A 27,860-nucleotide genomic window follows, 5' to 3' on the forward strand; every position below is an offset into this window, starting at 1 on the left:
ACTCACTCCTGGCTATTTCATATGCGAGAGATACGCTGCTTGTTTTGGGGAAATGTTTGGTATGGTTGCTACTACTGTTATGTTTCCCAAGTTGAAATTAGCACATAGTCTGCATCTGTAATAAATCAATTAGAAAATTACAGTCTATATATCGGCTTGACTGGGGTCGATTTTCTATCAGTTTTCGGCGCGCACAATTATCGAAATCGTATTTTAGGGCTTCTAACACTGCCGCTAATGTCAAGTATGTTAAATGCATTTAAAAAAACGTCCAATGAAATTTCTTATTGATCTCTGTGTCTGTAACAAATAGATAAATACTTTTTTTATACTGATTCTAACGCAAACCACTAGAGGGGCCTTCTGTTGGTTACCTCGCCAGGCGATTGTGTGCATTTAGCCCATTCTGATAATTATGTTACGATTTTTTAGACACCCAAACTTTATTTGAAAACTATTACAACTTTACGATGTGAAATCAGGGGGTTCAGATTTGAAACACATTAAGGAATGACAGATCCCAGACAGCAAGCAGTTTCGGCCCATGTCTGGCCCACATCTGGCCCACATGGATTTCACACTATGTTGATGTCTGGGATTATGTTTACATTCTTTCCTATCTTAATTCATGATGATTTTACAGTAATAACAATAACAGAAATTTTGGCATGTTGGTAAAATCTAAATGTAGCGGTAGGCCACCGGTTTGTTGTCTCTAGAAATATACTTGTATTAGAGATACATGGGTTTTAATGTTTTCTGAAGAGACTATGATTGCTTATAAAAATTGGCCAATCGCAGATTGTTGTGGGTGATTGTAATCACATTGCTATGCAGTTGCTGGGTTGTTTTTGAGTCTTTTTAGTATGTTATTTGGTGCTCTGGATGGTCGGTAGAGCATGTATGACTTGGAAAGCAAAGGAGAGCTTTCCTAAACAATCCTTTAAGTTGAATGTTTCTAGGTATGCACCAACACTTTCAATCTGATCAAAGTTTTATTTGGTTATATCCCAGTCGGATGGGTTGAAATGTTTTTATGAAGGCTTTTAAGTCAGATTGAGCCATTAATAAACTGATTATTTGAGTGCATTTAAACGTAGCTACTGTTAAACAAGTCATGCATCGAAGTTTGATACATACTGTACAGTTTGTTCAAAACTTGCTCAAACCTAACCCTGGGCAATAGTAATAGCATTGCTTGCATTAGCATGCACCAATAATTAATTCTTAATAACATTTAAGCTCTTTTGCTGTTGAGTGCACTTGTTAATTTGTTTTGGCTACCACTACTATTATTTTTCTGGACTTGGCAGAAAAGCCTGGGCTTGACATTAACAGCTGTAGCCAATTTATTATTTAGTTTATTTCTTTCTGTTCCCAAATCACGCATCTCTCTGTATACGGATCAAGAGCTGTGCTGTTAAACAGGCTTCTGTTACCCCATGTGTCTACCTCTCTGGGTTTCTGTAGAGACTGAATGTTGTTGATCACTGTTGATTTATGAGCACAGAAACAGTCGCTGACTGAGTAACTCTAGCCTGTAGTAACAAGCTGTCAGGCATAAGGATTCTTTGTTTAATGGATTGTCTATGATTCTATGGCTTATTCATGCCTGTGAGGCCTATGGCTTATGAAAGAGACTTTGGAGACTTTAGGCTGAAGTCTAGATTAGCCCTGAATATACAAATCACTGTATATCATCAGGAAAAGAACACATGCAGTCAATTTTGCTTAAACCATTTATCAGATGTAACGATGAGTTTTTTGTTTGCGTTCTGATGGAACAGAATAGTTGACTGATTTTGCCAATTATTTTGGACTAGCTATACTTCTGTTCTATTAACGTGTTCATGAAACTGATAATATATATATATATATATATATATATATATATATATATATATATATATATATATATATATATATATATATATATATATATATATTAGGGGTGTAACGGTTCACAAAATTCACGGTTCGGTTCGATACGATACACTGATGTCACGGTTCGGTTCGGTTCGGTTCGATACGTTTTAGATACAGCAAAATGTAAAAACATCTCAACTTTTCAGAATGCCGCAAGTGCACCGCGGGTCATGTGACAAGAACTAACCAATCAGCTTCATCCTTTCCCGTAACAACGTTGAGAGCTCAGCCAAGATGAAGGATCAGCTGATCATAGTTGTATATGGATTGCAATTTTGAAATAAATTTAGTAGCAGCGCTACTGCAAGCGATTTTTAGAGCTGCAAATCCATTTATCCTTCGCTGAAATTTCCGCATCTCATGGAGAGAGCACGTCATTGTTGCTTAGCAAAGACAGACGCCTCATGAGCGCTTCTGCCCAAGCGCTTTGGAAAGGAGGAGAAAGACGCGCTTAGCGTTTTCCATGCGTTTTTAGGCACGATATGTGAACGGCCCCTAAGGCGCTCGCTCACTCAGCACGCGCTGAAGGCTCGTTGCAAAATGTCGAATGCCTTTAACAGACCAGAAATATAAGATCCTAAAATAACCAACAGGTCTGGTGTTTGGGTTGGATTCCCTGTAAGCTATAGTTTCTAAATGCTGCAGGGATAGTTTGCTGCGTGCATGTTTCTCCTTTTTTTCGTCTTTTCCCAGATAGTACTGACGCATATATCCCAGATATTCCCGCTGGTGTTTTTTTTTTTTTTTTTTATTCCCGCTGGTGTACCCTGTCATGTTGCAGATGCGACATACCGTTGTTTTTTTATCCACCACTCTCTTGCCATCACCATTATAGCTTAAAGGGAATCCAAAGTGCACCCAAACACCAGACCTGTTGGTTATTGGAGGATCTTCTCATTTCTAGTCTGTTAAACGCATTGGCTATTTTGCAACGAGCCTTCAGCGCGTACTGAGTGAGCGAGCGCCTGCTGAGTAGCCTAACATAAACATATAAGATGGTGTTTTTTTCTTCTTCGGGAGTGTCAGGGGCGTTGCCTGTTACGTTGTTTGGGTTATTGGGCTACCTTGTTGAACGCATATCATTATATTTCTCTCTCTCTCTTTTTTTTTTTTTTTTCAAATATAATTAATTACTCCAACGAACCGTTCGGTATACATAATGCGTACCGCGTACCGAACCGAAAGCGTCGTACCGAACGGTTCAATACGAATACGCGTATCGTTACACCCCTAATATATATATATAGCTCCTTAATCATAGTTTCTTCCTACTTGTGTCATTGTGTCATTCCAAACCTTTACATTATGTATTGTTCTGATGCACCATCAGTGTATAACTAAAAGTCAGCATGAAATGTTAATTCACCCTATTTTGTGCACAAGTTTTATATAAAAAAAAATCAGTCTCATAAATTGTCAATAAAATGTCATAATTGGACCTTCCTGCCTCCACTTTTGAGAGCAATGTCCACATCTTTAAAAAATGATGAACAAATTTTCATTTTCGAGACAATCATTTCTTTAGGAGAAGATGGAGAGATTAAAAATGTAGAGAGGAAAGGTCTCTTATTTTGGAAAAACAAAAAAATGGCACGAACCTGAGCAGCTGCCATATTACACAATGTCTTTCCAAGGTCACAAACCGGAGTATCATAGAATTCCCACTGCACAGCCAACGAGCCTGGTCTAAGTATAAACATCCTCAAAATTGGTTTTCTTGTGCCACACCAAATACAACATTAAATGTTCTCACTAAAAATAGATTTGTCTGTGTGGGAAACAGTCTCTTTTTCATCTTAAGTGAAGTTTTCCGTAATTAGAAATTTCCTCATCCAAACATTAGGCAAAGAGATTCTGGAAGACAGATAAGGGCTGAGAAAGCTGGCAATCAGGTAAAGGTACACCTTTTTCATGCTACCAATACATCAGGCAAGAGAGAGCATCAGGAAAAAATGCCTTTACACTTTTCCACTGTTAACAAGCTTCCTGCATTTGACCCATGGGTAAATTCTGGGATTTCCAGGCAAAGGTTGTACAACTTAGCAAAGGATGAAGTTTGAGCCACCTTGGATTGGTCTGAGAGGTAATGTCTGACAAGTTGGTCCCTCAACACCATCTCTGAACTTGCTTTCTCTTAACGCACCAGAATCTGCCAGGCCTTTTTCCACAAGGAAGTGTATATACGGACTCCATGGTGAATAAGCATTACAGTTTTTATTTCTCACCACCATTAGTACCAGCTCTTCATTGTCATGTTTTACTGCAGCTTGGGTTAGTTATTATTAGGGCCGGACAACTTTTATTTGGATTTTCAGTGTTGATTTTCTTCAGTGCTATTATTTTGTTGGATCTATCTGCTGCTTTTGATACTGGGAATCATCAGAACCTCCTGTCCCCACTCTCATCACTGGGAAGTGGGCATCCAGGGATCCCACTCCGCGGGTTTGAATCCTATCCCACTGGTAGGTCTTTTATAATGGCCTGGGGAGGGTAGGTATCCAAAGCACATCAACTAGTCACTGAGGTTCCTCAGGGATCAGTTCTTGGAACCCCTTTTCTTCTCCATATACACTGCATCACTGGGACCATCATACAGGCACATAGTTTCTCCTACCATTGCTCTGCTGATGACACACAGCTCTATCTCTCATTTCAACTAGATGAGCCAACATTAGATGCACAGATCTCAGGCTGGGAAAAAAAAAACTTCACCTACAGCTCAATCTAACAAAGACTGCCACTCCAAATCTACAGCATGAGTTCACCGTCCAGTTAGGTTCATCAACAATTACCTCATCAAGTTCAGTCAGAAACCTTGGTGTAATCTTTGATGGCTTTCAAAAAACACACTTCTGCAGGTTTGCATTGCAGAACATCAGAAAGATCAGGCCCTTCCCAGGAAGCATGCTGCACAACTTCGTGTCCAGGCCCTTGTCATTTCTAGGCTGGACTACTGCAATGCTCTTCTGGCTGGACTTCCATCCATACAGTCAAACTTTACAAATGATTCAGAATGCAGTGGCACGGCTGGTCTTTAATGAGACCAAAAGAGCCCATGTCACACCTCTCTTTCTCTCCCTGCAGTGGCTGCTGATTACAGCTCACATCAAGTTCAAGACACTGATGCTTGCATACAGAACAGCCACAGGCTCAGCACCCACCTACTTCCACTCATTCTTACTAATCTACATCCCCTCCAGAACTATGAGATCCACTAGTGAGCGACATCTTATGGTACAATCACAAAGAGTCACAAAATTCCTTTCCAGAACATTTTCATTTACCGTTCCTGACTGGTGGAATGATCTTCCAACCCCTATCTGGAATGGTGATTTCCCTGGCATTTTTCAAGCAACAGCGGAAAACTCTTTTGTCACTATCTGACTTCATTGTAAAAAATAAATAAAAAGACTCTTTCTCTGTCTAGCTTGTACTTATTTGAACAAAGCTTGAAACTTGGTATGATGAGAACTTCCTGTGTCTATTTGCTTCTTTAGGATGAATTGCTTTATGTATTCCCCAACTGTAAGTCGCTTTGGATAAAAGAGTCTGCTAAATGAAAAAAAAAAAAATCTAATGTTAATGATTTTGAGAAAATGTCAATGTAATTGCCATTAACAGTTTTAACAATGTGTAATGTGTTAAACAGATCCTAAAGTTGCACTCACTTATTGAATTTCTTTGGGCTTACTGTAGATTCAGTGGTCATCCAGCTATATACAGCATATTCCATGAGTGAAACAATAAATAATAGTGTCTGTGTCCTCATTTTTATTCTATTTTTGGAGATCTCTACAACCAACTTGCAGATTTAATTTTACGCTTCATTTGTCCTCTGAAACTTTCCTCCCAGATCATGATATGCGGACATCAGTCTCTCTCTGCATTCTCCATGTTTCATGAATTATCCGGCCCCCACCACACAATAATTAGTTTGGCACTGCTGAACAGCGGTCAGTCAACTGAAAGGGTTGAACCCTTGGCTTTGCCAAGATACACTGTTTCCTCTTTGTGTCCAGATATAAATAATTGCATTGAGTGTGGAGAACTGCCTGTACATCTTCCCTTTTGGTTTCTAGGAAGAGTGGCAGCAAAAACCAAAGATATTTATCAGGCTCACTAAAGGACTGGAGTCTTGAGTGCCACCTGGAGGATTAAGAAAGGTCTGCCCTGGCTCTAGAAGGTTTTGGGTTTAAGGTCATTTCATGCAGCCTGACTTTTCTGATCCACACTGCAGCTTATTCTGGCCAAGGAACGCCCATTTAGACAGATACTGTATGTACAAAAGTGTGGACTCTATATTTGTGCATTTTGCCCATTCAAAGTAGTTTATTTCACAACAGTTGTGGAGTGACGTGGAGTCACTTACCCGACAAAATTTGCCAACTTGTTCACTGTAAAAAATAAAAACCTCGCCAGCTGAAGTATTTTTTATTGACTGGTTACATCTAAATTTGTCAATTGACCAAATTTAATTTATCAAATTAAAATCACTCTAATTCAATTTGTCCAATTTAAACATTTAGATGTGATCACTAATTCACACAAATTCAGTTATACCAACTGAAAAATTTAGATGAGATCGGTCAATAGAAAAATCTGAGTTGGAGAGGTCTGAATTTTTTTTTTTTTTTTTTTTTTTTTTACAGTGCTCCTCAAAGGGACTTATTATATCAACCAAGATTTATGTGATATAGAAATCCTCCATATAAATGTCTTTACTGTCACTTTTAATTAATTCAGTGTGTCCTTGCTGAATAAAATTATTAATTTCTTTAAAAATCTTCCTGACCCCAACATTTTGAACAGCAGTGCTGTGTTCAGAAGCTCTAAATGTCCTTTTGCTTCTGACATCTATAATGTGTAATAAATCTACCAAAATTTCTGGTTTAGTATTCATTCCAGTCTGGAATAGCTGTAGCTTCCTCTTGTTCCTTTCTCTTTTGACTTAGGAAATGTTTTTCCACTCATTAGATGCACTAATCAGATTTGGGCCTATTCACATTAAACCATGAAAATGTCAACTGGTCAACTGCTGTTTTCTTATCTTTGTCCTTTGCACACATGACTATACAGTAAATTTGGTTTAGTTGAGTGGCGGTTGGTTCATTTTGAATAGAAGTCAATAGGATGCATTCCCATATTCATTGTCTCTGGAGACTGTCCATGTCAAACCATCATTAAACTCTGGCAACTGGTTCTTATTTTTGCTTGAGTCAGCTGGTCTATGGTCTAAGTATTTCCTCTCTTAAGGTTTCCTGTACAGTAGATGTGTTTTCAATAGGAGACATATGGCAGTTAATGATCTGGGATGGGATCAAAATTTGGAAGGGAGGAAGGACTCTTGAACTAAGCAGCTTTTTTCAGTTCCTTATCAACACTGTACATTTGAGTAAGGGAAAAGGCTGTCTGTTTAGTTGTCAAAAAGCCAGTCGGCATCTTGTTTCTGCCAAACTTAATATTCAAGCACTATCTGTTGTTTTATGCCATCCTTATTTCTGTGCTGATAAACTTTTGCTTTATTGGTTTAGTTCTTTGTTGATTTGAGTAGAGTACCTTGGTCTACCAAGATTCAGATGCGAGGTCTGCCCTGCTTTTGTCAATAATAAATACTTAATTTTGTATGTATACTTCAAGTTATTGCAAATGATAAACCATTATGAAAATGAATTGTAGATGATACACTACCATGAAGAAGTTTGGGACTGAAATTATTTTTAAATGTTTTTGAAAGAAGTCTCTTAGAAAGAAGTCTCTTATGCTCACAAAATAAAAAAGTATTATTGTGAAATATTATGATTTAAAATAATGGTTTTCTATTTTAATATATGTTTTTAAATGTAATTTATTACTGTGGTGTCAAAGCTACATTTTTCTGAGTCACATGATACTTATATTTACTTATATAGATATGATATTTGCTTTGGTAAATAGAAAAGTTCATAAGCACATTAATTTGAAATAGAGATAAAAAAAAAAACTTGAAATGGCTGAATAAAAGTATTAAAAGTTCCCTTTCAAGAGAACTTCGAACTGCGTCTTCTAGGGGTCGCTATGGGGAACACCTCGTTGTGAGCCATTTCAAAAGCATACATTGATAAAAACACCAACGAGTTAGCCGGTGACAGCCTCTGACGTCACTACCGGCGCGACTATAAACTGGCACTGGGAGAACACGTCATTCTCTTCTTCGTCTTCACTGACTGTTCTGTTTGAAGCGTGCATCTGAAAGAACTGGTAAGAGCGATCTTTCTCGGTTTATCATTGCGACTACTAGCAAGTGTTTAGACAATGTGTGTATCCGTGTCTGCTTTATTTGACCCCGATGACACACACAATCGTTGCGTCATTTGTTTGGGGGCAGAGCACGCACGCCGATGCCTATGAGGATGCAATCTGTGTGCATTGTGAGCATTTTTCCACTGAAAAAGCTCCGCTCTCGTTCGTCTCTCTTTCCGTGAAAAAAAAAAAAGAAAAAGAGGCAGCCATCTGCTTCCCGCGGTTCAGGACTCGCCGCTGCTGAGGCATGGAGGAGATTGAGCTTGTGAGAATTTCAGGTGGATCTGTATGGTTTAGAGAGGGGCTTTTCCTTTCGCGCTCGTAATGGTGGCGGATGAGAGAGAGCCTCGGGAGGAAGATGTTATATGTTTAACACTTTCTGATACTGAGGTTAGTGCTCTGCTGGGTTTTTACCCTGGAGAAGCAGGAGATATTTGAGGATGGTGAAGAATCGTGGGTCACGAGGAGGTAAGCAGAACCTAAGGGATGTGATCCAGATGAGGCGGCGTTCTCATTTGAATCAGAGCGATACCTAGGTATCTCCTCGTTCCCTTTGGGGATTTTTTACTTCTGTTTTTATCCTACTCTTCCTAATTCCCCTGTAACCACCAGCTCTCCACCTGATCGAGGTTAGGTGTAAACATCTCACATAACAGTCTTCTATGTTGGACCTACAATATTTTTGGCTGGTTCTATGTTCTTAGCAACCACCTTACTGATGGTCACATCCAGGTGGCAGTTACAGAAGTCTTCTTGTAGTCTTGAAGTCTTCTTGCCTCAGGTGATGCTCCCCTCGCCAGAGGTTTGTCAAATTTGAGCTTGCCTCTCCTTAGGAACCTTTAGGTACACACGCTAAGCTCTGTGTACTTTCTAAAATCCATGTAAGTGGTAAGTGTGAACGCAAGACTCTGCGCACTTTCTGAAATCCTGTACCGTACCTCCCGTAGTAGGCTGTCCGATCCAATCAGAATGCATTGCGCCAGACTGGCACTGGCGGTTCTAGGGGGGGGGCTATGGCCCCCCAAAATTTGGAATCGTAAAATCACACCAAACAACTGCGCATTTGATCAGTCATGGCGCCTTCGATAGGCTACAATGCAGCACGATGTATCACAATAATTCGACCTGATGTGACAGGCGGAACAAATGCATGTCACACTTGGTTCCAGTCGGCCGGCCCCCTTGGAGCGTTAGACGGTTACCGTTTCTGTCGGACGCGTCCGATTCGAGAACCGAGGAGCAGATGATACTGGAACTGCGCATGTGTGATTCAGCGTGAAGCAGACTGACTCACAGCTCGTCTGAACCGAACTGATTCTTTTGATGATTTATTCTGCACTGATTCTGTGCTAGTGTTATGAGCGCTGGTAAACCGAAGACTTGAATGAAGGGCAGTCATCGCGAATGACATTACTTCGAGCGCAAAAGAACCGGTGAACCGGTTCTTTGATAGAATTGTCCGAAAGAACCGGACAATTCTATCTGAGCACCTGCTCCTTTGCCCCTTAAGTGCCCTTTTGTCAAAACAAAATTTCCTCGAATTTTTTTTGTGATAACATTCCCTTTTATGAATGCCTGCCCACCCCCAATCATAATATTAGTACAATTTATTAATAATAATTTAGCCGTAAATAAAATGACCAACATGATGATCTCATGACCTCATCCGAACGGGACGATTGCTCACGAGCATTTTTTAATAGGTAAAGGATATTTTCAACATCGTGGCAGCTGGTAAGTGGTGTTTCATTCTCAGCGAAGTGATTCTGATGTTTATTTACTTTTTATTATTTTACAAGAATGATGTGATGTAAGAACATGCAGATATGTTGTTTATATTGCTATGTGTAGCCTGTAGTGTAGAAGTAACACTAGCGTGCTGTTTGAGGGAGAAAAGTTTCACAGGCATCGAAGGGTCTGGTCTTTTTTATGTTATTTGACTAAACTATTATTATATTACAGTACTTATTTATTTTTTAACACATAGAGTGCCTAAAAAATTATTATCACAATACTGGTAAGGCTTATTCAGATTTTCTCATTCTCTGAATTATCATTATAAAAATAAAAACAATTCAGAAATGAATTAAAATATAATTATATTTTAAATGTGACAAAAATATATATTTTTTCTACAATAGCAACAGTTTTAACCACAGAAAGACCACTTTAGCCTGTAAACTCAATAATAACTCACTGGAAATAAATGTAAAAATATCAATGTAAAAAAAAAAAAAAAAAGCATAATATACCTGACATCAAAGTGCACTGTGTAGGATATGAATAACAAATGTAGCCTGTCATTTGTTTACATTGCAAAGGTGTTCAATTTTAGACAACAACTACAACAGTAATAATAATATTAATCACTATATTCCAGTGTATCAGTTTTTTTATGTTTTGAATCAATATTTAAGGTGGACTTATTAATTAGGTGCAAGAGTAGTAGTGATGGTTAAAATAATAAATAATAAAAGTAAAATAATTTATACTTTGAGGACCTGCCCCTCCAAAGGTCTCTGCACGGCCCTGTTCAGAGGGACTGTCAGCCACGTTAAAAAAGTTAACCGCTTAAGTCATTTGTGGATTAATGCGTATTGGTGACACGAACCATTTAAAGCACCAACCCTTTAAAGTTTGAGCATATTGTTTGCAAACTGCAATTGATTAATTAAAAACAAAGTAGTTGATATGCTGTGTTGTTTTTGTTGTTTAGTAGCAGTAATATGCAGTCATTAGCCGTGTCCACTGTATTTTTTGTTGCCCCATTGCCCCCCCAATCAAAATTGTCTGGAGCCGCCACTGCAGACTGGCCATATGCCTAACTCCAGGTTCACACACTGTCTGCGATGTGCCCTTTTTTCCAAGCCCATGTTAACGAATCAGAGCGTTCACACTGCACGCGGTAAAAGGCTAGAAATAAAAACGTGCGAAAATAGCAGAGGGCAGAGGCCCTAACGATTAAGCTGGGTATGTAGATTATGCCTTTGGCCGTTAAGGGGTATTGTCACAGACAGCCATCTAAAAGTCCCAGGGGCAACTCCCATGGAAATGATAGAGATGGTACTTAGTGTTCACCATGATTCTGCCCTGCACTCTCCTCAGCATGGCGGTGTGGGTATACTGTTCCCCATAGTGACCCCTAGAGTATGCAGTTTGAAGTTCCCTTGAAAGGGAACGTATCAGGTTATGAATGTAACCATGGTTCCCTGAGTAGGGAACAAGACACTGCGTCCTCTAGCTCCCTGCCATGCTTCGGACGCAAGCTTCAGACGAAGAAGTGAATGACTTGTTCTCCCAGTGCCTATTTATAGTCGCGCCGGTTAAAGACCGGTTAAAACACCAACGAGTTGGCCAGCCACAGCCTCTGACGTCACTCAGAGGCTGTCGCCGGCCAACTCGTTGGTGTTTTTTCAATGTGTGCTTCAGACACGGGTCACGATAAGGTTTTCACCATAGCGACCCCTGGACAGAGGATGCAGTGTCTAATTCCCTACTCAGGGAACCATGGTTATATTCTGATTTTAATGCAAATATGCCTTCTCAAGAACTTGTCATAATAAATACTGTCTTAAAGGGTTCTTGAACCTTAAATTTTTAATGCTTTCTCCTCATTTATCCATTTGTTTCTAATGCCCATCTTGACCAGGACTCTGTGGTAGAATATTGTATCTCAGCGGGACCTCCCTGGTTAAAATAATCCCTGGTTAAAATAATTGCTTCTGACTCTTGGTAGCAAAATTTTAAATGTTTGCCTTAGGGCCAGTGTTAATGTTGGCATGGATACTGGACCAACTAAGCCAGCAAAAAAATAAATAATAATAATGATAAAATTAAAAATCCTTATTGTTGAAACCTGCAATACAGTTCTAATACAGACCTAGTCTGTGTGTTTGTTCAGAGGCTAATGGGATTAACCTTGCATCTCTCTAAAATGGAAATGTTTTCACATAACCACTCCTGGAAATTTTTCCCATTGCAAATGGCTTGTGATTGTAACATGTGTATGTTGCTTAGCAACTCCAGATGGATGTGCATTAAGTAAATCATTTTACACCATGTGAAAATCCAGAATGGAGCTGAAAGGTATTTTCACAGCATTTATAGGTGCCCATCTTTCAAGCAGTTGTCTCATCGAAGCGAATTTAACAGTGGAGCTGGAGAATGTTTCCATTGCTCACGTTGGACTGTAATTGAAAGGAACAGAGAAAATGATCATCTGGACTTGCTAACACCCAAGACGAGAACTTGGATTGATGAGAAAGTGGTGAGCAATGTTTTCTAGTTCCACTTTATTTGCTGTTTAAAATGAAAAGAAACAATAAGGCCCCACTATGTTCTGCGCTCCAAGGAAAGCACCGGACGTTGGGTAAACATGGTCAACCTGGACCAGAAATGGACCTGGTTTCACCACAGTGGAGTTGGTTGGACATCACAACAGCAGTTTGGCAGAATGACAAAGCTGGTGTCACTCTTCAACCCTAGAGAATCCAGAATATGTTCCAGTGCCTCAACAACTCAAGTGAGTCAATTCTGGATTAAGCAAAGACGATTGTTTACAATGTTTTTACTGAGTTGTTAAGCTACCAGAATATAGTCTTTCAGTGAGATCATTACTTCTTCGAAAACATTTAACTTCAAGGAGGGATAATTAAACAAACTAATAAGGAAATGGCTTAAAGTGTTATGCATCACTCCCTAAAAATGTCCTAAATCATTATGAGCCTTTCATGTTGAGGTCTCAGTTTGTCTCTGAAATCTGTTATGTCTCGGTCTCAGACGACATGCTCACATTTCTGACCGCCTGATGTGCTCCGCAAATGAAAACTGGAAGAAAGTTATGAGCTCCAGTTAGATTATTCCTCGACAGCAACACAACTCTTGGAAGTTTGTTTCCACAGGGACACAAAAAGGCTTCAGGCTGATGCTTGTGAAGTGAAATAATCACTAGATTTAAAGTTTTGCATAAAAAATTTGGGGTGCACAGATATTCCGATCACATATTGAGTGCTGCAATGATAACATGTTTTTGTAGGCCATAAAAAAAAGATTTTTTCCATCAGATTTGGATTATTGCAGAAGAGAAACCATGTGACTAATAAAGGTTTATGATTCTTAGACATTTTTTTTTTCATTATGATAACAGCTTTTATGAATTATGAAGCATTAATACAATCGCAAAAAGCTAAACATAGGCTATAAATGAATTATACCATGGTCAAATGACTTTATTACCAAAACCATTAAGCTTCTGGCAACTCTGCAGTCTTTATTTTAAAATAATTTCCCTGAAAGTTTGAATTAGAGAAGTTGCAAAAACCTCAAGTATAAACAACACAAGGTTGAAAAAGTCACCTAGCGAGTAAATTAGTTTTCCTGTTTGCCGCTTAGTGCCCCCAACAACCCCTGTAGTCTCATTTAGCTATTTGTTAGCAACCATTCTTCAAGACAAATGAAAGCTTTAAAGGTGCCATCTGTAATGTTTGGCAAACTCTGGAGTAACAAACGAGAAACGGCATAGTCTCTATGCTCCGCCCCTACCTTCACAACAACCCTACAGCCATAGCCGAAGCCTAAGAGGACATTTTGCCTCCAGAGGAACGTTGGGTGATGTCAAGTGATATTGAAACATGACATCTTCAAGCTACTCCCCTTCGCCTTTACCAGTCAATATGTTCCTATTCGTTTTGATCATATTACATTTTGAGTTGTATATACACATTATTTGAATTAAATTAATTTGACAGACAGCATTCTGTCAACATCATTGGTAAACATCGTAACGTAACGTAACCAGAGCTGCCAACTCTCAAGCATTCACCGTGAGACACACACAATTGACTCTTTTCATACGCACGCCACACATCAATTTTCTCACGCACAGAAAAACCACGAAGCAAAGAGGACACGGAGACCAACAGACTAGACAGAGCAGGTTAGTTATGAAATAAAATAACGGGTAAGTTATAGATAGCTAATTATCAAACGCAGCTACGATTAGCCTTCGCTAACATTAGCACGTTTATCGAACAGCCTTCGATACATTTCTATGTTATAACTTCCCGAAAACAAATACACAAACATATAAAACAAACTTCTAGCGAAATACTAACAGCATCTAAAGTTAGCTTACCAATCCAAAAGAAATGTTGCAAGTTCGGAGTGGAACCTCATTTCTTTCAGGTCCATCAGTTTTCTCCAGCGATTGAAAGCAGTGCTGATGTTTACTCTGGTTCGGCTCCTTTTCTTATCGGATTTGATTTGTGTTTCCAAGCGCGGTTGTTTCCCTGTAGCCGGTGACGCTCTCTTCCCTGAACTGAAATGAAGTAGTGTGCTGTACTTTCCACACGATTGACATCAGGTTCAAGTACACGCCCACAAGCCATGCAAGTTATTCGTGTATTGCAGGTTGGCTGGTGGTTATGTTGCCCGCATACCGCCTCCCATGGCCGAAACTGGTATTATGACACCTGTCGGGCCGGGGCTAGTAATGCTAATGCTAATTAAGGTTGATATCTCTGCAGCACTATAACTTGCCATTTTTTTATGACATCATCGCCCTTATTTCTTCTCATTCTTTTGATGCGTGTAGGTCATGTTATGGATATTTTTACCTCAATTTTTGCAAAAAAGTCATGATGAGGTATAATTGATGTTGTAGTATAAAACATGAAAATATTGTGTGCTTGTGTTAACCACAGACCTTATCTGGCCTACAAAAATGCATCAGCCCTGCAGCACTTCATTCTGTACACATTTGCTGTCATTTATTTTGTTTTCTTTGTTAATAAATACAGAGATTGCTTAGCCTGTGATAACAGTATCATCCATTACAGATCTGCCCATCCTTAAATGACATGTAAAAACAAATCAAACCACAGTTGGTCGCATTTCGTGATCAGAATAATCTGCGAAGTTGACCAGACTTGCCACAAGTCAAAATTCTGACAGTGATGTGGCCTAAATGATGTCATTTCAAATATGAAGTAAAGTCGTATCATGACATATATATGGCACTTACATTTATTCTGCACAATGGGAGGCCTTGTATAGTTTCCAATGTTGGCATAGCAGCATGTGGGAAATCTAACAACAATAACAAACACAATTTTTATAACTTCATACCTTCTTTGTTTAATATTATTCAAATCCAAAAACTTCCAACTTGTCTTTGGACCCCCTGTATTTTTTGGTACGCACAATGGTGTGAAACTCTTGTTGTTGGGCAAGACAAATGTATGCATTAAAATATTGTATTGAATATGAAATGTCTTTTTTAGCCAACAAACACTGTAGTTCTTAATGGAACAATGAAAGATACGTTTTTGTAACCTAGCATGTAAAATCAGCTCTTCAAATGATTAAATTCGGGGCTCTTTGAAAACTTGCAATTTATTTTGTTTATTAAATGCGACAGAGTGCTAGAATCCACTATAGTTCTGTTGTGCAAACTTAAACCTCATCTCTGGAGAGGCATTAAAACTCAAACAAAACACAGGAGTTATTAATGATTTTTGGCTGGGTTTCAGACAGCCATCATGTTTTATGGTTAGAATTCGGGGAAATGATTTAATGGAAAAGGTTCAAGGCACTAGCCTGGCTGATTCAGCTTTCCTTTTTCCTCTGCAGTTTCACTTGCATACCTAATTCATGTTTTCATATGTTTCTCCTCCACAAGCGTACACACAAACAGATCCCCACTTTACTTTTAGAGGTCATGGAAAGGTCCTCCCTACAGGAACTGATTTATGAAATGCTAATATGCTATGAAATGGATGGGAAATGTGCTGTTATGATCTCTTTCTTTTTTTGTGTGTGTGTGCCTGGCACCATTTTATCTTCATCTCTAGGATTATGAAGACTAACATGCACCAGACAGCACTCATAAATCCGAGTTAAACATCTGCACGATTATTCACAAAGATCTTACATCATGACGTTTGCATGTTCCCGGTTGAAATATGAGTACTTGTGCATGACACACAGCACCTTCTATATTTTACAAATTACTTTCCTGGTCTTAGTTTGAACAACAGGCTCATGTTATTAAAAAGGCTTTATAATAATTTTGTCCCAGGACCTTAATTTGAGTAGATAAAATCAAGTCCCATACTGTAAATATCCTGTTTCACTTGGGATAACATCACATAGTGGAAGTAAAATGGGTTGCAAACATGTTTTAAATACAGTTTAAAGTGGTTTATCCATTAAAAATCATTCAGAATCATAAACTGTACTTTAGGGTATTATTTTCTTTGCTTTCTTATTTATTTATTACTATTTTTGATGATGATGGATAATGATGATGATGATTATTATTATTATATGCATAGCTTAACCTGTATGTATGGTCATGCTTTCAAAAATGCTTTCATACTTAAGTGGTGTATCTATAGTTTACAGTTGCATTTTTTCAAATACAAAAATTATTTTTATTTTATTTTTTTATTATTATTTTATTTTATAAAATAAATAAAATTAGTTTTTTATTTAATAAAATAAGTAGCTATTTAAAAAGTTGTTTAATAAAAAAGTGGAACATTCAGTATTTCAATAATTATACTTATGAAGGACCCTTAGATCCTCACATGCAAATTGTGTGTGTTGTGTTTTTTTTTATGTGTTTTTATTTTAAATTTTTCATTTGTAATATTTTTTTTTACATAATCATCATTAGTCATTAATATTATTTATTATTTGACTATTGTGACTAGAGGGGCACTTATGTCATGCCAAAAATTCTGTTTGACATTGACTTTAAAGTGGTTCGTACATATATTTTATTTATTTATTTATTATACAAAAATATTTTATTTATTTTTATTTATTTTTATTTGCATGTGCAATACTTTGTCATTCCAAAAATGTCTAATTTTATATTGACTTTAAAAAGGTGAATTTACAGAGTTTATTATTTGTTGTATGTTTTATAATATAATATATATACACATACACGTATAATGTATGATATCTCTCAATGCAATAGTTTTGCAATATGTACGTTAAAATGCTGTTTCGTAATGACTTTAAATAAAAATCACTTATTGTGAATGTTTATTTTGATCAGGCAGTGAGTTTGTCATCGTCTCATGGGACACATTAGAACATGGATCACATGCCTGAGAACGAAAGGGAAGGACACACAGCAGCCTGGGAAAGGAAACAGACGTCCAGCGGCTCAGTGGCTGTCATTGCGAAAGCAAATTCCCACTCTAATTACCATCAAGAGTTTCTGTGACTGTGTGCGTCTCTCTCACAGCACAGGCTCTCAAGACACTTCAACTGGTCTTCCAGCACAAGCAGGTAATGTAATCTGAAGGGGCTGCTCCAAAGGCAAGGTAAGCGCAATTATAATTTAGATCATAGAGTGGGGTTCTATTGAAAAAAAATAAAAAAATAATTATTAACACTATCGGGTGGTGCTAAAGGTCATAATAAATGTCTAGCTGTTAGTGAAGAGGGAATGACAAACCGCTGGACTCAAAATTGAATATTATCCATGATGTACAGATGGGTGTACTGTATAAAACATCTCAACCATTAGCAATGAGATTTCATAGAAAGCATATGTTCTACTGTTTCTATTAAGAAAAGTCAAATGTCTCATTTGTTGCCAAATTCTCATTCAGATACCAAATGATTTGAATTGCACTTGCCTAATTTTAGAGTTTTTTATTATTAGTCTCTCAAAAAATAAATACTTTTGTGTAGGAGAACCATTTGAGACAAAATTGATACTTTAATTAAATTTTAACTGAGAGCTCTGTTAACTTTCCATGTTCTCAATTTCCTCCTGTTATGTGTCTCATGAGTTATGAAGGAGATATCTCTGAGAATTTTTCTTTGGGTCGAGACTGACTTTCCAAAAGCCATTTGATAAATAGTGTAATGTAAAGAGTGTAATCTGAACCCTTGTTTTTGCAAATAAAAGGTCTTTCACACATGTTTCATAATGAAGGATGGTGGGTGTATAAGAAAAAAAAAATGTACAAAAGCTTACAAGTGCTTGTGGGAATAATGAGCCTTTTTGGAATATTTTGACACTGTTTGAGCCCAGCTGAGACACATGCTGGTGGAAAGATTGTTCCATTAAATCAGAGCCAAGAGAAAATGTGCATCTTGCCCATGTCAGTAAAAGTCAAGCATACTTAGAAGATATAAATCACCAAATGTGGGAGACTCATCAGAGGGGAACTCTAAACAAGAGCTCTGGAAACATGATAAAGTGAGCAAATGGATCGCAGCCATAACCATGTCAGCTGAACAAAGAGACCACTTAAATATTGTGCTTTATGAGACCACCTCCTCCACCTCCACAGCCCACCGTGGCTTATATTTCTCATCAAGATAAAGAATATTCTTCAGGCCGCATTTCACAAATCTGTTTGAAAGGCATTAATGCAGGCATTGTTTGGACTATTTAACCAAAACACACACATTCTCTGCTTTTCTCTGCAGGGATGGAGAGAAGCAGGGCCTCTGTGATTTCTGCCCATTTCATCACATGTTTAGCTTTCGCAGGTAATCACAACCTCACTTTATGAGAGATGCAACAGATGCAACCTCTGTCTTCTGTGTGTAGCAAACTAATGTCATTAATTCAGAGGAAATGGCCATTTTCAGATGTGAAATCATCCGTTGTGTAAATTATACACAATGGCTAATGGCTTATGGCTAATGCCCAATTTGTAATGCATCTTCTGTTACTTCATCCCAGGCTTGGTGGGAGCAGGGAAGCCCTGGTTGCCGCCAGAAGTGTGTAGGACACTGCTATGTGACAAAGTCACTTTTGATGCCAATGCTTATAAATTTTGTGTTGAGCCATTCAATCAAACCATGGCAAACACTGACTACCAACTCAGATGTCCCTGGCCAAGCACTAGAAGGTGAGACACTGGGTCATTATACTGGCTTCACAAAACTAAAATACTGTGTGAAACGGAGTTGTTCATCCTTTCTGACTTCTCGTAGAGCTTTCAAATGGGACTATTAACTAAAAATCGAAAACCTAGTGTTAATTGTAATATAGTGATGAAATAAAATAACATATAAATTGGATAAAAAAAGACAAAACTAACAGAAAAAAAGTTGAAGCACTTACTAACTGTAAAAACAATAAAAAAAAATAATAAAATAAAATAATAGCAATATAAAAAAAATGACAAAGGCACATTCAAATATGTATAAAAAGATCATTTCAAATTAAAATGAAAACCAAAAATATAAAGCATATTCAAAATGTTAATAAAACTATAATAGTAAATAAAAGAAAAATAATTTTATTGTAAATTTATTGTAATGTATCTTTGTATTTTATAGTAATTGTAATATCATATTTAAATTCTTTAGTCCTAATTTTTAATTTTTATTATTATTTATTTATTTATTTTTATATTTAGATTTAGATTAGATTTAGATTCAAGAAATATATCCTGAAGGAGGGAACAGAGACGTCATGTCAGATGGTGACCAACAAATTGGGTTCTAGCTTAGAAAGACCAATCTACTTAGAGTGTAAACTAAATGAGCCAATCCAAATTGGCATGCGATTTTTGCATCCAGCTGCTGCTGATCATAGTGTGAGTATAAGTAGAAAGTAGGTGTCAAGTTTTCACTAACGAGACGAGTCTGCGACCCAGCTGCTCAGCGCTGGTACAGGAGCTGTGGTGATGGGACGTTACCTACATAACCAAGACGTTCCCTTTCAGTCGCCCCGTCCAGTGTTCTATGGGAGTCTCCCGTGCCCCCTCTTTTTCTAGCATAGCCCAGGACTCACCACAAGAAGGCAAGCTACCATCATCATAGCACTACCCACTCAGTGAGACTGGATAACACTGGGAAAACTTACCCATTCTGTTTGGAGCAGGAATGTTGCGGAAGTCCTACCCTTCCCGAAGAAGGTTTCAGAACACTCAAATGATCAACCGTTTACATACATATGGAAGATAGAGGTGATTGTAATCCTCTTAAAAATTGTAGACTGTTTGCTGGGGAAACATGGGCTCTGAGGCTATACCGTGGACTTTACACATATGAGATCCACTTAGGTCTCTACATATGGAACCCTGCCCTCTCATGGTTCCATTATGTGAAGGCCTGGTGCCAGATGTTCCGCTATGTCTGGCTGCCGAGGGAATGGAGGAGCTCAACAGGGTCTACTGTATGGACTCTGGGGAGCAATTATAGCAGGCTGACCCAAAGCCGGGGCCTCTCAGTGCTCCTACCTGTTTGAGGTGAGAACACAGGAGAATACTTGCTCCAAACAAATGCTATAGAATCTAACGAACATGTTTGGGGGTCGCCCAGCCCGCAGCTGTACAAATATCTGCCAGCGAGGCACCATGAACCAGTGCCCAGGCATATGAAATACTTCTAGTAGTGTGGGCTCTCAACCTGAATGGGTAGGGCACACCCTGTGCCTGATAAGCCAGAGTGATGGCATCCACTATCCAGTGTGCTATCCTATGCTTGGAGATGGCATCCTCTTTCTGTCTGCCTGTAGCGAATCATCTCAAATGGGAAATATGAATAATCAATCATAACTAGTTATGATTAATTATAAATATTTAGATCCACTATAAGTATTTACTTGACATCTCATTGTCAGCTGTCTGTCAATTCTAAGAACGTTACTTTCCTGTTTAAGGAAAACAACTTTCTTACTGTACAGAACTACTCAGAGAATGTAGCAAAAATCTGCATGGTTATTGACTCCAGTTATGAAAAAACAATGAACAAGTGTGGTATAAATAAGACTTTATTAACTACATAAACACTGAAAATAGTCAGCATAGGAAAAAGGGTTAAAGCTTAAGCAGTAAAGAGAAGAGAAATAAAGACATGAAGCTATGGTACAATTTGATATTTAGGAGATCTTCAGCCTGAAGGAAACGTCAGTTTCTTAGTTCAAACACACCTTTGTAAAAGGTGCATATGATACTTAATGTATCAATTAATAAGATCATGAAAATACAAACAAAAAAAAAAGAGTAAAAAAAAAAAAAAAAAAACAACATTTTTAAAGGAATTGTTCACCCAAAAATTAACATTTGCTTAATGTACTCACCCTCAGGCCATTCAAGGTGAGTTTTTCTTCATGAAACAAATTGGAAAAATTCAGCATTACATCACTTGCTCACCATTGGATCTTCTGCAGTGAATGGGCAATAAATGCTGACCACCCTGAAGAACCAATTGTCCAACCTTGAGAGCTCAGGACACGGTGGAGGTCTCCACTCAAGATGTACCTTCATGGCAGCCCGGGAAAGCATAGGCATTATTTCCAGATCCAATTCAGGCATTGCTACAATCATGGAGAACAGCAGCGCAGCCATGTCCTTCTCTCCAGAAAGCTTCAGCTCACCCTCCAATGCAGCGATCGACATCCGGTTGTCGGGAGGAGCGCCAATGGATACTGCTGATAAGTTCCTTGTAGATGGCCAAGCACGTAGTGCAAAAGGAGCGATGGTACCCCGAAGGTTAGTTCACTGGAGGGTTTGACATCACTTTTGCCCTCAGACCACCCGTGCTACTGCCTGAAGTAGCCCTCATCTGACTGCCACCATGATGAGAACTAGATCGAGGCAGAGGCAATGGAGCTCTGCCCCTTTGAGGAAATGGAGCTTGGCCTGCAACTCCGAGATGATCATCTTCCCACAATGAGACTAATCCACAAACACCACCTCAGCATGCTAAATTCCCAGGCATGTGAGGCAGCGATCGTAACCATTACCCAACACCAGGTAAAGACCACATCCAAAAATGCTCAGGTTATATGTTATATTTAGCAAGACCCACATCGTCTTTACAAAGATATAACGTTGAGTTTGCCACACGACATCATCTTTAAAACATGAATGCTCTTTTAGGCAAAAAACTATTTCAGCCTGCTGAGGAGCACAGGGGAGATAGCTGCCTGCAACACAAACAGGGGGTAGTGCAGAAGTCCAGATGTGTTGAACCCTTTTGACATGGGGAAACCACCACTGCTAAAGCGCTGCACTGCCAACACAAAGAGCTCTCAAAGAGTGCGCTGAACTCGTTCAGTCTTCTTCTCTCAGTAGAGTAGTCAGGAGCAGAACGATGTGATCACTCAGCTCCGAAATGAAAAGCTGAATATGCACTGCACCTGCTAACTACTTACATACTCATGCTGTGATCAGCGGCAGCTGGATGCAATAATGTATACAAGCCAATGTGCATTGAATTGTTCAGTTTACACTCAAAGTCTATCTATCTATCTATCTATAAGCTCTTGTTCAGGTTTATTGAGTCACAGCAGGAGACAGGACAAAAAGAACACTATTCCCCCAGTTCAGATCTGAATCGTAACATCGTTTTTCAATGTTTAGATTTTTATGAACAGTCACGCCAAACCCAGAGCATGACTACACTCTACAGTCAAGACAACTCATCCGTGTGGGTCGTCTTAAACCAAAATATTTTGTCCAAGTAATTGCATATTCCAATGAGACAACAAATTACATCATACCTTTAACTTCACTTTTCTGTAGTGCAAGGACCATCAATTCAGGGGGCCCAGGACAACATTTTTATAGTTTGGCCCCTACTTTCTACTAATGAGTAGGTTATATGAGTGGTTCTCAACTGGTGGATCATGGGCCAAAAATGGATCACTATTGTATATTGAAAAAAACTAGACGAAACAATGCTAAAAGTAAGTGATAATGCAACTAAGTATTAAATGATGTATAGATTGCCCTATCAATACACTGTCATATGGCTAGATGCATTTTAATAATAAAGAGGCTTATCAGTTTGAAAAAGGGAGGAGAAAACATTTCCCATATCAGTTACTGTTGAAGTTAATTTAACAGAGTCCATGCATTTCATGGAACTATTAATAAATGTCAAATAAACATTAATGTTCTTGGGCCATTTCTTATGGAAACAAATAAAGTAAAAAAAATAAAACATTTTTTAAAGGAATTGTACACCCAAAAATAAACATTTGCTTTTTCTTTTTCTTTTTTTTTTTTTCAAGGTGAGTTTTTCTTCATGGAAACAAATTAGGAAAATTCAGCATTACATCACATGCTCACCATTGGATCCTCTGCAGTGAATTGGTGCCATCAAAATAAGAGTCCAAACAGCTGATAAAACAAAGCTGTTATCACAATAATCCACAAGTGATCCACACCACTCCAGTCCATCATGAACATCTTGAGAAGTGAAAAGTTGTGTGTTTGTAGGAAACAAATCCATCATTGTGTTTTAAATTTAAAGGTGCTGTATGTAGGATTGACACCGGTAAACTGGCAGTGAGCGGGTTTCACGAACCAAAACAAAGACCAACATTCCGGTCTAGAATGCACATTTTCAAAGGAGAAAAACTGACTGTAGCATTGTTTTTCAGATAAACAAGTATGTTAACTTAGCATGTTTTTTAAATACACTGAACAAACTTATAAAGCAAAACTTTGGTTTTGGCCCTCATTTTTCATGAGCTGAACTCAAAGATCTAAGACTTTTCCTATGTACACAAAAGGCCTATTTCTCTCAAATATTGTTCACAAGTCTGTCTAAATCTGTGTTAGTGAGCACTTCTCCTTTAACGAGATAAACCATCCACCTCACAGGTGGGGAATCAGTTTGCAAAACAAAAGAATTTCTGCACAAACTGTCAGAAACTGTCTCATCCTCATGCTTGTCATCCTCATCAGGGTCTCGATCTGACTGCAGTTCGTCATAACTTACTTGAGTTGGCAAATGCTCTCATTCAATGGCATCTGGAGCTTTGGAGAGGTGTTCTCTTCACTGATCAATCCTGGTTTTCACTGTACAGGGCAGATGGCAGAGAGTGTGTATGGCGTCGTGTGGGGGAGCGGTCTGCTGATGTCAATGCTGGGGTTATGGTATGGGCAGGCTTATGTTATGGACAACGAACACAGATGCATTTTATTGATGGCATTTTGAATGCACAGAGATACCGTGACAAGATCCTGAGGCCCATTGTTGTGCCATTCATCCATGACCATCTCCTCATGTTGCAGCATGATAATGCACAGCCCCATGTTGCAAGGATCTGTACATAATTCCTGGAAGCTGAAAACATCCCAGTTCTTGCATGGCCAGCATACTCAACAGATATGTCACCCATTGAACATGTTTGGGAGGCTCTGGATTGGCGTATACGTGTTCCAATTGCTGCCAAAACCCAGCAACTTTGCACAGTCATTGAAGAGGAGTGGACCAACATTCCACACTGGCCACACACGATTTTTATGCGCTCACTGTATGGTCCGATCGTCGAGTTGCGATTTGACTGCTCACACTATACGTGAGGAATCAACCGAATCAACACGTAGGATCCCTCAGAACCCGGATGTTTGTGCCGGTTTCTGAATAAACATGCTTTCCCGGGATAAACGCACTGCTTTGGTGATATGCGCAATTCTGTGTGCTGAAACGTCAAAAAAAAGGCATATCTAGGCCGTGGCCAATATGGTTTATCCATTTTGCAACATGAACTGGAGGTAAGCAGGCATTTTCTTCCCTCTTTTTAAAATTTTTCTTTGCCATTACTCCACAAGTTTTCCCTCCATCACTTCAGTCCATGCTACACACCATGTCACCATGGTTTAGTTTATGGTTTCGCACACACGCAGTAAGGGAAACGTGGAAAATCGGTTCGTTGCCCTGCTTCAATAGTGCGATACCTCACGAGAGGCGACCAAAATTTCTGACATGTCAGAAATCCATCCGACCAACCGATTGTCGGTCGGGAGAGGTTAATCACCTCTCGTTTCCCCGTGTACACTGCACGAACACTGCACGACAAACGACGCAAGAAAATGCTGAAAATCGACCGGCCCAAAAAAGATTTGCAGGAGTCAGAATTCGGCTCAAAATCGGATGAAAATCGCACAGTGTATGCCCAGCCTAAGGCACATCTTTGCAATAATCATGCTGTCTAATCAGCATCTTGATATGCCACACCTGTGAGGTGGATGGATCATCTTGGCAAAGGAGAAGTGCATACTAACACAGATTTAGACAGATTTGTGAACAATATTTGAGAGAAAAAGGCCTTTTGTGTACAAAGATAAAAGTCTTAGATCTTTGAGTTCAGCTCATGAAAAATGGGGGCAAAAACAAAAGTGCTGCATTTATAATTTTGTTCAGTTGATCCGCAAACATATTATGGTATTTTTATGCTTTATACAGTGTCTTTAAACCATTGTTTCTAGCCAAAATACTATACTAATAAATAAATACTAATGCATAATAATGCTTCCACCAGTGAAAAGTCCATCCCCTGTTGTCATCAAAATCCAGCAACATATTTGTTTAAAATGGCTTACTGTATTTGCTTTTAAACTGTGCATGTAAACATTGCTTGTATACTATGTCCATATTTCTCTCCCGATTCAGATTGAACAAAGTTTACACTGGAGAAAGCAATATTATAGAGGAGTTGCATTTTAGTTGGAAGAAACGGTTTGAAGCTGAAATTGTTTACTACAAACATGCAGCTTTTCACTTCACAAGATGTTAATCGATGGACTAGATTTGAGTGTATTGTGATATTTGTATCAGCTGTTTGGACACATTCTGATGGCACACATTCAGAGGATGAGGTTGAGCAAGTGATGTGATGCTAAATTTCTTTAAATCTTCTGATGAAAAAACAAACTCATTTACATCTTGAATTTCCTGAGTGTGAGTGTGAGTAAAATTCCCAGCAAATTTTCCTTTTCTGTTTCCTGAAAATAAGAAATTTACCTGCTATTTTCTCTGGTCTCTCAGAGACTACGTCAAACTGATTCTGTGCCTGGAGGATCTGGCTAACTCCACATGCTGTAAAGACGTTTCCTACAGACACGACCTAATGCTGGACATCCATAAGGTTTATTTCTCCATGTGCTCATATATGCAAGACCCAGGAATTCCCATCCTTCTGATGCTCATCTTGCCCTGTGTCATCATCCCATTCTTTATACCATTCATCTGCCAGTACTTCAAACTGCAGGAGTATAGACTGCCAAACAACTAATGATTGGACAGTGTTTTGCATTTCAGAATGCACAATGTGCATGAATAAAAAGTACATATTTTATAAAAAAAATTTGTAGGCCTCACAATATATAAGTTTCCTAAAGTCCATATTGTTAGATTACATTTATGCATTTGGGAGACAATTATTCCAAGCAACTTATATTGCATTTAGGGTACAAAATATGTGTAATTGTTCACATATTCAGCATTTTTTTTTTTTTTTGTATATATTAATTTGTGTACATCCATCCTAATATGATGTTTATTTTGTGCTCAAGAAACATTTCTTATGACCAATGTTTAAAACTGTTGTGCTGCTTAATATTTTTGTGAAAAAAAAAAAAAAAAAAAAAAAAAGATTTTTAGGATCCTCCCAAAAATCTAAACAACTTACTGAAACCAAACTTTAAAGCAACTTTGCATATATTATGAGCTGGATGGTAGGCAAAGAAAATAAAAGAAAAGAGTAATAGTGTGTAATATATAGTATTTATATAACATATTTGAACCTTTTTTTTTTTTTTTGCTACTGCTCAGTCCTATTCATAGCAGTCGCTAAACAATAATTTACACAGTCGATGCAAAGGCATTTTAAACACGTAATAAATATTTATTTTGACAAAAAAAAAAAAAAAAAGAAATTTGTACAGTGCTCTGAAAACAGTTTTTTCTTTTTACAGAATAGCAATCGGTACTGCTATTAAATATCCACATAACATCATAGTATTTTCAGTATTGCTAATGCTAAAGTAACACATCATTTTTACCATATGAACTCAAAATGTTTGTCTTATTTTCTGACAGACAAACTACATGTCTTTATGACCAGGCAACACTTTCAGATCTATAGAGGCCTTTCTGACACAGTCTAAAATGATGCAAACTCAAAAAGACTAAATGACATAAAGGATCTTTTCCAGTGTGTTTTTTTTTTTTTTTTTTTTTTTTTTGTTATCTAGGGGTCATTTACGTGGATCTAAAATACAAAGTAAATTAGTATTGTTTGTAATAGCATGTGACAGAGGTAAGCATTTTCCTTTGTACAATGAGTCTCAGTAGTCTGAACTGATGCACTGTTTATAACTGAGTAAAATGCTTTGTTAGAACCAAAACACTGTCTTTAGTGTTGTGTGTATCTGTGTGCACTGCTGAATGCAAAATATGTTGGGTGCGAATGAGATTAATATAATCTGACTGCAAATATTTCTGATTGTCATCCATTTCATCACAATGGGAAGAAGAATGGTGTTTCATTCACAACATGAAAGCAAGTGAAAGTTCAGACATGAAGTTAAACACTAACACATCCTTCACAGCATCGGGTGGGTGGTCTGGACGATCAGGGTGGCACCATCCACCAAAACCCTGTTGCACCATTCATACTACTTCTTCTTCATCCTAGAAACCACACACAGGAAACAGCAGTCTAGAAGTGCTGTTTATTCTCTCACATAAGCAAGTTCCCACAAAGTGTTTTCTTTTTCAACATCTCATACAACCCTAAAATAAGAGAGATAAATGACTATGAGCTCCTCACAACTGTGTCCATCAACTATGGAGAACTTTGGGACTTCCACACCAGGTGAAAGTCTACCAGACAGTTGGTTATTCAAGCGCATAACCAGTCTATAAACATG

The 27,860-nt window shown here is 38.2% G+C and overlaps 1 protein-coding gene across 3 annotated transcripts; it reads left to right on the forward strand.

Moving 5' to 3' along the window:
- The first annotated feature begins 11,708 nt into the window (after positions 1-11,708).
- On the forward strand, positions 11,709-27,426 carry LOC113108290 (uncharacterized). Of its 3 annotated transcripts, none has more exons than XM_026271239.1 (6): positions 11,709-12,472; positions 12,557-12,727; positions 17,273-17,508; positions 18,664-18,726; positions 18,923-19,091; positions 23,210-23,310. In XM_026271239.1, the coding sequence occupies exons 3-6, from the start codon at positions 17,295-17,297 to the stop codon at positions 23,211-23,213; spliced, it is 450 nt and encodes a 149-aa protein (XP_026127024.1). In that variant the 5' UTR covers positions 11,709-12,472; positions 12,557-12,727; positions 17,273-17,294; the 3' UTR covers positions 23,214-23,310. The 3 variants fall into 3 exon arrangements, 2 of the variants coding, with proteins under 2 accessions (XP_026127024.1, XP_026127023.1); XR_003292770.1 differs by lacking the exon at positions 23,210-23,310 and adding an exon at positions 25,975-27,426 and having other exon boundaries at positions 11,710-12,472; positions 17,273-17,543; XM_026271238.1 differs by lacking the exon at positions 23,210-23,310 and adding an exon at positions 25,975-27,426 and having other exon boundaries at positions 11,721-12,472.
- Positions 27,427-27,860: the final 434 nt, after the last annotated feature.

This window comes from Carassius auratus, chromosome 9, assembly GCF_003368295.1.
Source record: "Carassius auratus strain Wakin chromosome 9, ASM336829v1, whole genome shotgun sequence".
NCBI lineage: Eukaryota > Metazoa > Chordata > Actinopteri > Cypriniformes > Cyprinidae > Carassius > Carassius auratus.

What these genes read in the sequence shown, in the direction of transcription:
- LOC113108290 (XM_026271238.1), top strand. Translation starts at nt 17,295, where the DNA reads ATGGGACACATTAGAACATGGATCACATGCCTGAGAACGAAAGGGAAG. An exon ending in CACATGTTTAGCTTTCGCAG is followed by an intron (nt 18,727 to 18,922) that starts GTAATCACAACC and finishes ACTTCATCCCAG; the next exon opens with GCTTGGTGGGAGCAGGGAAG. An exon ending in CCCTGGCCAAGCACTAGAAG is followed by an intron (nt 19,092 to 25,974) that starts GTGAGACACTGG and finishes CTGGTCTCTCAG; the next exon opens with AGACTACGTCAAACTGATTC.